General features: G+C 40.7%; 1 protein-coding gene across 1 annotated transcript in view; it reads left to right on the top strand.

Moving 5' to 3' along the window:
• Positions 1-2781: 2781 nt before the first annotated feature.
• MAT2A (methionine adenosyltransferase II, alpha) overlaps positions 2782-12548 on the top strand; it is a 20935-nt gene continuing 11168 nt past the window's right edge. The window contains exons 1-5 of the mRNA XM_010003535.1: positions 2782-2854; positions 7029-7106; positions 10028-10150; positions 11040-11152; positions 11770-11913. Of these exons, the coding sequence (XP_010001837.1) occupies positions 2782-2854; positions 7029-7106; positions 10028-10150; positions 11040-11152; positions 11770-11913 (531 nt within the window). The remainder of the gene's footprint in view (positions 2855-7028; positions 7107-10027; positions 10151-11039; positions 11153-11769; positions 11914-12548) is intronic.

Here is a 12548-nt window from a genome sequence, read left to right as displayed (position 1 = left end):
GAAAGAGGAAGGGAGGCAGGAACACAGGAAGGCAAAAATTAGTTTGTAAAACAAAAAGGGTTCAGCCTTTTGCTGAAGAACTGAATTGCCATGTGAAATACAAGCATGGGCTTCAGTTGCAACAATACAGTTTTGTGGCTCCAGCAGTACCTTTTGCTTGTGGTCCTGGCATGTAGAGCAATATTCAAAATTCAGTGGAAGTGATCCCATTTTTGAAAGGCCTTCCAATTAATCTCTCCATTTTCCTTAGCAGCTTCCTGAATCTGGTGACACCAATGCTGGTGTTTTTCCACTGGTTAGGAAGCATCAGCGAAGAAGGCAAAGGAAAACATTACTCTTAGAGGAGCAATTGATATTACTTGAACTAATTGATCACTGATAAATCTTGGCTGTGACAGCTTACTTGTAAAACACAACCTCACTGTCATAAGCAACGGAACAGTTTTGTTACAGAGAATTCGACATAATTTATTGCCAATTAACAAACTTGGAAATACTGATTCTAGCACTGAAAAATAAAGACAAAAGACCACTTAGGGAAAACAATCCAACTTCCCTCTGGACAGCTCTCCTCCCCAGTTGCTGGCCTCAGGCCCGCAGGTGAACTGATGGGAAGCACAAGATTGGGCTCAGTGTGTTGTGATGGCTTTTCTTCTGCTCCTCCTTGTTTCTGCCTCCACTCCTCTGGCATGGGCTTCTCTGCCATCTGCCCTTGGAGGCATAGCCTGTGTCTCCTTTTGCATGTCTGCCCCTGCATGGGTGTCTCTCACCTGTAGCTGAGTTGTAGCTCAGCACTTGTCTTTGTGCCTCCTTGTTCTTCAGCTTCCTCCTGCCTTCACATCTCTCCTGCCCTGGCTACTCTCCCCTCTGCTCTCATGTCTCTTGCCCCCATTTTTTTATTATTATGTTTCATTATTATTCTTTTTTGTTTGTTTCTCACAAAGGATGACTGTTTTGGGGTTATTGGTTTTTTTCCTTTGCATTCATGACTGGAGGTGGAGTATATGTAGAGCCTACATTATAAAACATGCTGAGTAGCATATGTTGAATGAGAATAGTATATAAGACGCAATGTAAACCACAGTTATTACAGAATGTAGCATAATATGAATTCATGATGGAGGAGTTGGAAATTCTTCATATGAATTTTTTTCCGGTGCTTTGTATGAACTGTTTAATGTAATGTGTAACTTCAGTTCAAAACGCATTTATTGCACAGAATTGAAAAACCTCCTGGCACAAAAAATCTCTGTATGACTAGTTTAATTCTGTATTTAACATAATACTTAAGATAAAGAAAAGCAACAAAATAGATGAATGAATAGATTCCATAGGGCATTTCTGATAATAATTAACTGTGTATTCCTCTTTATTGCTCTCCTTCATAGACACTTAAGCAATCAGTGTCCTCTGAGAACTGGTGTTATGCGATGTTGCGTGCTGAAAAATTTTGTTCCTAAAATTAAGGAAAAAAAAAGGCAAAACTAAAAGGGGTGAAAATTGTCTCTTTCCTCCAAGTCACCTGTTGATGTATCACTCTGTAGAGTGGTGGTTTTCACTAAGAGAGTCTAGCCTACTGCAGAACACTAACCACAGTTAGACAGTGCCCTCTCCAGTAATTCTTGCAGCTCAAATACTGTTCTGCTTTTCTTTTTTTTAAGGGTTGGTTTTGACTCATTTCTCTTAGTGCTTTGCCTTCATTATTCTATTACTTCACATACCTGACTACTGGGAAGTGTCCTAAAGCAAAGGCACATTGTTTCCTAGAAGTAAAGACTTCTTTGCAGAACAAGCACAAATCCTGTGCTAGTGGCCTGGTAAGGGATATGGTTTCCTTGTGATGGTCAGTGATGATGCCTTGAGTTGTAGCTGAAGTTGTACCTGCATCTCAGTAGCACTCCTGCTACTGCTTAACCTGCTTAGGTTACGGAGCAACATTTTCAGAAATGACTACTGATTTAGAGAAGCTGAGCTCAAAATAAGGTATTGCAGCAGTATAGAGCTGCTCAACAGGACAAGGGTTTTTACAGCCAGACGCACCTCTTGTCCTTCCTGGGCAGTTTAGTGACACAGTGCTGCACTCGGGTGCTCCCATGCACTGTTGCCATGCCTTCAATAGTGCTCCAAGGGGGCAGCACTTCTTCACTTAGTTTGGATACTAACCAGAGCAGGATCCCCTAGAGTAAGTTACACAGGAACACATCCAGGTGGGTTTTGAATGTGTCTAAAGAAGGACACTCCAAAACCTCTCTGAGCAACCTGTTGTTATGAATATCTGTTCTCACGTAAAGACAGATAATGTTTCTGCACAGCTCACAACTGCAGCTGAGTGTAATGTATTGATATTATGCCTAAAAAAAAGTGTCATTTGCCCTTACAAGTTCAGATAAAGTCTCTCTGCTGTGTTACTATCTTGAAGTGCTTTTTATTTGCTTTTAGAAGGAAGAGTAAGGATGCAGGCTTGAAGTGTGCAAAAGCACTGATTTCTGACTTAGCTGTGTGCACGTTTCACATTATGATAATGTCTCTGCAGAGTTTAGGAGGACAAAGTTCGATCAAACACAAAAGTCCTCTGAAAGGCGTTTCTATAGCAGTGCATTGTAAAAGCCACACAGATAAGTCCTAATCTATTGAACTTCTGAGGAGTAAATACACAGAAGCAACTACATCAGCTATTGCATGCATACGTAAACCTTTCCGCTCACATTCTGCTTGTTCTTGTTCTGTAGTCCAGTTGCTTTGGGTCTTCCTCATTTGCAGACTCACTGAAGATACCAAGACATGTCTACTCATACCTCAAAAAAAGAAAAACGATTTCTTTTTACCTCAGAATCTGTTGCCGAAGGACATTCTGGTAAGTGAAAATGCTGATTGAATCTTTCCTTTTGGTCTCTGATTATAGTTAGTCATATCTCTCCCAGTGGAGAACAGAAAAAGCCAATTAATTGTTTTGAATAGACTTCAGAGTGGTATCTTTTTTTGCTTGGCAAGAATTTGTCTTATTTGTTTAGTATGCAATATAATCTGGTATAGACAACTAAACTTCAGCTTGAGAGGAAAAAGCATGGAGAAGTCTTCTAAAGGTAGGCTTGGAGTTACCACAAATACTAGAATAACAATTTCATTTTCAATTCTGTAGTAGAAAAAGTAAACAACAATAAACCTTATGCACATGTTTATTATAGGTGATCATTCAGCTCTAAACCTCTGAAACACTTGAAGTGATAAGTATTTATTTTCATCAGAGCTGCATTCCAGATACTGCTGTATGTTTGTCATGTTACTCTCCGTAACTCAAGTTTACATAAGCTGTAGGCTGTACAAAGCCATTTTATTTTCCAGCTCTGGGACTGCAAGACAACAGTCCAGCTCAAAATGCTGTTCACTACACTGAGCTATTATTCACACAGCATTGTTTACACAAGGTACATACCAAGAAGCCATGTTAATTGATAGACTGGAGGACGTCCAGCACACATACTAGTGACTTACATTTAACATAAAGGCAGAAGCAGCTCCTTTCATGGCAGAACATTCAAGTGGAACATTATAACATGAAGACTAAAAATAATATTACCTCTTACTTTTTTCTGTAGAAGGAAATACAAAACTAGTAGTGAGAAAATGAAGGTGGTATCAAACACTGCAGGTTTGCAACTGAGTTATTGTTGTGTATCTGTATTCTCAGGATTCTTATTTATCTGGTGGGAATTGCACAGTATGAGACTAGTTACATTAGGCTGTCTGCTCAGCCCTAGTGAACAGTCCAGCAGCTGCAAAACCACTGCAGCATATAGCATATCTTGAACCATCAAAACCACTTTTTTTTTGCTTTAAAACACTGCAGTCTATGATGTAATTGTGCAAATAGCTGAAGGTAATAAAAGTTATCACTTTTATTATGGTTATGCCCTTCCTGCTTGAGCATCAAATCCTCTGGTGTGAACCAGTTTCACAGTCTTCAGGATGTAGTTTGCCTCAGGGTTGTTGACAGACTTGCCAGGTAAACTTTGGAACCTGGCATTCTGGATTTTAGCCTTGATTGCACAAGTGATTTCTGGGTTTGAAATTATGACCCTATAATATTTCTATCTTTCATCTTATGTCCTTGTCTTTTCACATGATGCTCAACTTTTATCAGTGAAGGTGCAATATAACAAGTAACTGACCAGGATTCTGATTCTCTAAGTAAATATGCCAGCAAGAAAAGTCAGCATTATAATGCCTGAGCTGGAAATAAATACAGCACAAACAGCTGAAGACAGGCTTTACATCTATAAAGTTGCCTTTTGTATTTGTTTTGCCTCTTTTTTTTTTTTTTTTTTCCAGCCTCAAACTCATTGGACTTACTTTGCAAATGTTAATGAAGTGCACAGTTAAATGTTTAGTTTCAGCTTGATTGTGGAAAACACTAGAAACAAAACATAAATGTATGGAAATTGCCAATTCCAGTTCTGAAAATCATAACAGTGAAGAAGAGATCTATGCATCTCTATAAGCAAATATCATGCTGACAGAGAGATTACTGTAGCCTCTGTGTGCTGATTTGGTTTGTCGGGTTTTTTGGTAATTGGTCATGCCCAGAGGTGACTCTGGTATGAAGCTGAGAAGCTCCACCTGCTCCAAAACCAGCCAAGGAGCCATTAGAGGGACAGTACATGCACCTCAGTGATTGACATGTGAAAGAAATGAGATAAGAGCTGATGAGAGTCATCAGTTAAAAAATAAGAGCTGAGCTGGACAGGTGAAAGGCAGTGCCAGGGTGAAGATCACCTAGTCTGTGAGGAAGAAGGGGAAGAAGATGCCCAAGCAGAAGTTTCCCTGCAACTCATGGCGAGATGTCAGGCTGTTCCCCTGCACTCATGGAGAAACATGGTGGAACATTCCCTGAAGGTGCCAGGAGGGGTGAACTTGGACTTGCTGCCAGTGGACGTGGATTATGCAGCTGTGGAGGGCACAGCCCCAGGGGTGGTGACTGTGGGAAGCCCAGGCTGGAGCAGCTCCGGACCTCGTGGGAAGGACTCATGAAGGAGAGGTTCCTGGAGGACTCTCTGCCATGGGAGGGACCCCGTGGGGAATCAGGGAAGGACTGTAAGGAATCCTTCTTCCTGAGGAGGAAGGAGCAGCAGGAACCACCAGCCTGTGAACTGACTCTAAACCCCATTCCCTGTCCCCCTGTGCTGCTGGGGGGAAGGAGGGAGAGAAACCGGGAACAAAGGGATTTGGGCCTGGGAAGAAGGGAGGGGTGGAGTAACATGTGCAAGCCCTGCTCTGTGTGTTGTCTGTGTCCTGTGTGTGTTTGATTAGTGTGAAATTAAAGTATTATTTTTCCCCAAGTTAAGTCTGTTTTGCCCAGGACCTTAATCAGTGAAGATCCCTCCTTGTCCTTTGTCTTGACCCACAAGCTTTGTCCTCCTCATCCCAGAGTGTGTGTGTGGGGGGGAAGCTGAGTGAGCAGCCGTGGGGCTCTTCCTTTATTGTCATGTTGGGCCCAAAACACAACATCAGGTGAATAAAAGAGACACATACTGTTAGCACTTGTGCTCTGCTTTTAGAGGATTTTTTCCGTTTCTGTGTGAGTGAGGTACTATTGATGGCACAATGGATCATCTGTTCAAAGCTACAGGCTAGCATGTTCCATTTTCCCTTGCTTTTATATTGCACTGGAAGGTAACACTCTACAGTTCTCATACTGAAATTGAATTAGCACTTATATTTTACATTGAATTACAGATCTTTTGGAGTACAGAATAACTCTATTCTTACTTTATAATTTCATTCTGATGTTTATTTACTTCCAGGCCAGATTGTCTTTAGAAATAAACCAGCAGTTTAGGGTGGACATTTAGTAATGCTTTTTCACTGCCTTCCTCCTTGGACCTTTGAGTCTATACACATATATAACAATAGTCCTGTAAGAGAAGTTATTCTAGACTGGCAGTTACACAGATAATTGTACATGTTACTGCAAACAGTACAGGCATCTTGTTCATGGGTAGGTATAGTAGATCCAGCTGTTTAGCTGTGTGGCCGTACATATTTTAGAAACCTTTTTTTTTTTTTTTTTTGGTAATGATGGTGAGTGAGATTTAATTAATATTCCTCAAATTGGATCTGCAGTTATGCAACCTTTCAAATCTATACTTTTGAAGAATGAATATGGATTGCTTTTAGTCAGTTAATGTACCTTGATTACACAAAGACTTTCAATTTGCCTCCTAAGTTATTAATTAACTTTTAAAAAACCAAATATATATGGTATGCTTGGGCCTTTGACAATAAGTCACAGTTGCTAACAACAAAATAGGTAAAAGCTTCCAGTGCTTTTGTTCTTAAAAACAAAAGACCAAGACTCAGAACTATAACTGCCAAAACTTGTGAGCAGCTAATGCTTGTACCCGAGAATGTTTGCAGATGCTTTTCTAAACTCAAATGATCTGGATAGTTGGGGTTAACTGCAGGAGTGGACTTCCATCTAATGTACCTGTTTGTAGGGAGAACAATGTCTCTTATCATCCCTGGCACATGGGATCTCAGAGGTCCCAGCTGAAAGTATTGAAGGGAGGGTAAAACACTGCCTTAAGTGCAGACCTCTGACAGTTACCAGATGTGGATCAAAGTAGGTAACTCACATAGAATATGCAATATAAAGTTTAAAATAAATAGAGGAAGAATGCAAAACCCCTACAGAGAGGTCTTGGCTTAAATACGTCTTCCAAAGTTGCTACTTGTATCTTCTGTTCTCTTGAAATTAACATTTCAGGATGCCTTTGCAGGCCTTTGTCATTGTCCTCTCACTTGGGAGGCTGCTGGACTATACAGTAAAATGTCAGTTAGGATTGACTGGAGGAGTGAAAAAAGGGTAAGACATAGCTCTCAGAATATATAAATTGCTAAAATTGCTCTTGGCAGATGCTGCATAAACAGAAGCCTCTTTACCACTGGAAATGAAATGTTATCAAGAAGTATGTATTATGTTTTTTTAATCACAAACAAGAAATGTTATCTCTGTAATTTTTTTCTTCTAGATAAGATGTGTGATCAGATAAGTGATGCTGTTCTAGATGCTCATCTTAGTGTTGATCCAGATGCCAAGGTTGCCTGTGGTAAGTATAATGCAGATTAAAAAACAGATTAATTAAGTACAACAAGTAATTAATGTTGATGTAACATTTTTGTAATAAAAAAAATATTCCAATAACTGACTGGCAGTCAAAATTTCCACAGTCAGTCAACAGATCAGCTCTGGCATTGACTCAAGAGAAAAAGGAAGGCAGGGAAAAAAGCTGCAAAAAATGAACAGAAAAAAACATACATAGTACTCTCATGCAAATTAAAAATTATGCAATGTAAGAAATAGATCAGGAGAAGCCCCTGGTATCTGGGAAGACTGTGGTTGACAAGGCTAATGATATTGAGGAATCTGGGAAAATTAAGGAAAACAGAACTGAGGGAAAAAAAAACCTGTCAAGGTGCATTTCTTCATAGATTAAAAGGTGTTAATAAAACTCCAAATCCAGAAGTGCTGAATAGATATTTGCTGTGCCTTTATAGAAGCCTTTGTTTCATTTGAATGAACAGTGCACTGTTTGTTTGAATGTGATTCTGATCAAAATGTCCTACCTTTTTTGTGGAACATTCTGTTAGGACTACCCTGTATTCCACATGGACACTGTCACTAGAAACATCACCTCTTCCAGAGGCCAGGAACATGTCATCAGATTAGAATGAACTGGGTTGCCAAGGGGGACTGAGCACAGGAGGGGCATCTTATCTAGAGTGCTCTCTGAATGCAGTATTTTTTTTTCTTAGAACAAGCCAGCAAGGCACTCTAATATCATGTTTTGTCTGAAAAATCTCATGTGATCCTTTGTGTATGTGAGCAGCCAAGAGACATGAAGGGGAAGGTTTAGCGTATGTGTTAGATTTGATGAAGTGTGTATTCCAGTGCTGCAGGCAGTTTTCCTTCCAAAACTACTGAAAAGCTGGAGATACTAACAGAGAAATGCTGCAAAAATTTTGAGAGATGTTTCTTACAGCTCTCACACAAGAGATGTGAGAAACATAATCAGTTTGTCTTACTGAAAAAGGCTATTGATACGTGATATGATTGCACAGATAAATCCCTGATTTCTGTAGTTTGTTGGGAAAAAACAAATGAATAAAAACTTTTAAGTTGCAGCTATAGTGCAGCTCCTGAGCTGTGTTCTCTTTTGGTTGAATTAAATTTCAGTCAGGATGGAAGCAGTCAAAGATAGGAAGATGAATCTCTTTTATCCTGATACTAAGAAAGCATCACCATGTCATGAAGTCATGCATCTCCAGCAAGCTTTGCTTGGCTCCAATGGGCCTGAGAGAGTTTCTAGGGATTGCTGCTGGTGACTACAGCCTTATTTTCCCATCTCTCTATCCCATTTCCCCAACTTTGTGCTCTTCCAGAGAGGCTTCCTTTTTTTTGTACTGACCACACTGAAAAAGCTGAGAGCCATTTTTCTCTGCTTCACATCTGCAAAATAGGGTCTCTTCCCCCAGTGCAGGATTCACAGCAGCACAAGTGGTATACTATGGTGTAGCACACAGGCAGACCACTGCTACTCTGCAGAGCAGGGGCACAGGACAGAGTGTGAAGATCATTGTGCCAGGAAGCCCTGTGCTGTAGTGGTGTCACTAGCTGGGGTTGATGTGCTGTATGCAGTTAGGGCTACTGTATGGTATTATCTCACCATGTCCACACTGTAATTCAGAGATACCATGCCAGCTGCCATGTAACCTAATAATTCAATACAAACAAAGTCCTTTTGCAGACCAAGAGAGAAAGGTTGCCTGTGCTAAATTGCCCTGTGCTTTACTGGATTATCTAAGATAAGATGCCAGTTAAAGCTAGCGTGATAGCCTGTATGTGATGCTGCAATCCACAGGTATGCAATTTTATAGCCTATTTCTGCCTGTAATACTTAATCTTGGAAGAAAATAAAATTGTTCAGATGAGATGGTGGCTGGATGATGAAAGTGAGGGATGAAACTCAGTGTAGGCTAATACAAAGAGGACGGGCGCAATCTTGTCCCCAGATATAGAAAGCCAGGTTTGCAGTTCACTGTAAGCATTCAGAAGAGATTGTAATAGACGTATGTTTCTGTGAAGAGTTGGTGCTTAGTAGCAGTAAAAACCCCAAGCTGACTGTTAGGTCTTGCTGGGAAGGTAATAAAGAGTGGAACTGAGAAAATAATTAAGTTATATTAATTAATGGTTGCCTGTCTTGAGTGCTGTGTTCAACGTTTCCCTTTCCCCATCCCAAAAAGACTACAACAAGGTTATATGGCAAGAGGAATGAACACCATTATAATCATACAGTGTCGTTCAGCAAATAGCCTAGGCTTTACCAGTCTGGAAAAGAGAGGATTGAATGGGTTATGAGATAAAGTTATACAGTTGTAGGTTGCATTGATGTGGTAATTATTTTTTTTTGTGGTTGTTTGCCATATTTTTTTGTAAAACAATTAAAAGTTTGGAGGCCAGGTGGACACTTGAAACAAAAAACAACACAAAATAAAAAATGATTCTGCACAAAATTTGTAGTGAAGTTGTACAGATTCTTGCTCCAGGATCCTGTAAATGCTAAAAGTTTTCATGGTTGCCAAGGGCAACTGAGTGAATTGCTGTTGAAATAAAAATCTGGCAAAGACTGGTAATGCTATCTCTTAGTAAATGGTGCCTGTTTACCTTCAAGAAGACCCTGAGCTGAAAGTGTTGGAGACCAGGAAAGTATTTGGAGAAAGAGCACTATGTACTTGCTGGCCACTGTGGAGATAGGATAATTTGGTAAGGTGGACTCCCTCCCACTCAGGCATTTTACGTTTGTATCAGCTGAAGAGAAGAGTGGTTGCACACAGTCCTAAATGTATGCTATGGTTTTACACTACATTTCCCCTATGACTAATCCTTTGTTCATGGAACCATCTTCAGGATCTTTCTGTGTAGTTGTAAAATAGTAGCAGTAAAATGTAATGTCTCATCTTTTTTCTGCAGAGTGTGTGGCAAAAACTGGAATGATTTTGCTTTGTGGAGAGATCACATCCCAGGCTATAGTAGATTACCAACAAATTGTAAGAAATACTCTTAAAAAGATAGGGTATGATGACTCTTCCAAAGGTGAGTTAGATTCTTCCTTCATGTGTTCATTCTTGGTGCTGTTGTGCATGTGGCCAAATAATGTCTTTATGATTTTTCCAAAAACTAAATGAAATGTTTATCCAGACCTGTGACAAAGCTGCACAGATGCAGATATGCACTGTTCAGTTTCTGAAAGGAGCCTAGTACTGCCGGAGCTATTTTAAGGTGGCATACCTGTAAAAGGTTCTTAAAGGCCCCAGGTACCTTTTGCTTCATTCATCCAGAAAAGCTACTGTTTGAACAAATGTCACAAGGTGGTTACATCTGCAGGTTTGTACAGTGAAAGCTTTAACATTGTTGGGTTTTGTCCTTGGTGTGCATACACCTATGAGACTTGAATTTCACACCCGAGGGAATTTTCTGTGTGTTCTTAACCTATATTCCAAGTCCCTTCCTTTCAGCAGTTGAGCTTCTTACATGCCAGTCTTCCCTTTTCATGCATGATGTATACAGCTTTTCTCTAATTCTGTTGAGTCCAACAACCTGTTACAAAAAAGGCTGAAAATCAGTTTCTGGTAACGTTTTCCACTCTGTTTCCCAGCTTTAATACCTAAATGGTTTGAACCCTAGTCTTCATAAGCAATGTAACTAGCTTTGGAGGGTCAGCTTGTAGGATTACAGTTACACTCTCAGTTTCAAGAGCTCAAGTTCATTAACTAATGCCACTTTCCCACATCCTCAGGCTGCTATATAAGCATGCTGAATGTCTGCTTCTATTTGCAATATAAAACATAGTATGGGGAGCTTACTTACTTAGTTTTATAAGTTTTAGATAGGATAACTAGCTAAGCAATCCCTACAAACTTCTCTAGCAATTCATGACTTCTCAAGAGTGTGTAATTTAACTTTACAAAACTCCCTCCACTAGGACTGGATTATAAAACTTGCACAGTTTTAGTGGCCTTAGAACAACAGTGTAAAGAGATCAAGCATGCTGTCCTTCATGGCAAGACTGACGATGACATTGGAGCAGGGGATCAGGTAATGGGACTTCATTACGTGCACTTACTTAAATGTAGTTTACACACAAGCAGTTAGAATTGCACTGGACGAGACCCTTTCCTTAACAGCTACTGTGCAAAGTGAAATAATTTCCAGCTAAACACTGTGCCTTCACCAGTTGCAGTGAAAATAGCTTTTCCCATACCTAGAGGCCTTACTGGATAGAGCTACAATTAATCTTTTTTTTTGGTAGGTGTCAGTTTCTGTTTTTTCAAGAGTTTTGGGTAGCCTGGTCTTACTTCTTAGGCATCAAATGCTGTGATATTTTGGTTGTCATGTGTGTGGGGGACACTGAGAAGCCTTTGTGAGCTTTATGTCTGTTAAGCCTTTGCAGTGCATTCTTCTGGATGCTTAAGGCAGAGTAATTCTTGAGAACCAGGCCTTGCTGTGGCTCTGATTCTTGTGCATGTGAGCACATAAATGTTATTTCAGGCTGGTTGTACGTCAAACACTCTGGCATGTTACTGCTCTCTCTTTCTAAGCTTGTGTTGTTTTTAAGTAGTATGTGGCAAAGACAGGTGCAGAAATGGAAATAAATAATGGAATTAAGTGACTTACTTGTCCGTTTTTCAATGTTGTTCTGTTTTCCAATGCAGGGTCTGATGTTTGGTTATGCCACCAATGAAACTGAGGAATGTATGCCCTTAACAATCCTCCTGGCACACAAACTTAATGCAAAGATAAAGACTCTGGAACGCAATGGAACGTGGCCCTGGGTTAGACCAGATGGGAAAACACAGGTTCGTAAGATGCATAAACCATAAGGGTGGGAAACAGTAGAAACCATTTACCCTGTCTGCTACTAAATCAGAGTGCATGTTTGTCAAAAATAGCGCTGTCATTTTCAGGTTCCCAGGCAGCGCGAGTTTCCTAAGATACTGTTGCGGTCCGAGTTCAACCCAGGCTGGAAAACCTGAATCACAGATCGCCCCTTCTCCCCGATTAGAGGGGGAATAGCCCCAAATTGGTTGGTTTTACTTTCCCAGTGGGTTGGTTCCTGGCTTGGGACCGTCTGGCTGCACCAGGTGTGTCTCTAGAGCACAAAGCTCTGCCCAGATGTGCCCGCACCAGCACAAACACAGAGATTGTGTGTTTAAAATACCACTTCACTGTAAGTGTTCAAGGAGTGTGGGGGGAAACTGGAGATGCAAAGGTACCCGGTCGGTAAAGAGAAAGAAAGACTATTATAGCTGGGGGTAGAGAGAGCCTGATGCCTTTCCCGTGTAGGGTTGACGAGGTGCGTGTGTGTGGCCGATCGCTTTTGCCCGGGGAAGAGAGCGCAGGAAAATATTCCTTGGTTAGTGAGTCTTGCAGGTCCTGGCTCAGAAACACTGACAGGAGTAGCAGCGACGACCTCGGGAGAGCGGCTGGGGCT

The sequence above is a fragment of the Chaetura pelagica genome, unplaced genomic scaffold (genome assembly GCF_000747805.2).
Source record: "Chaetura pelagica isolate M959 unplaced genomic scaffold, ChaPel_1.0 scaffold228, whole genome shotgun sequence".
Classification (NCBI taxonomy): Eukaryota; Metazoa; Chordata; class Aves; order Apodiformes; family Apodidae; genus Chaetura; species Chaetura pelagica.
The sequence above is the reverse complement of the archived record's forward strand: the minus strand, read 5'-3'. Positions and strand labels throughout refer to the sequence as shown.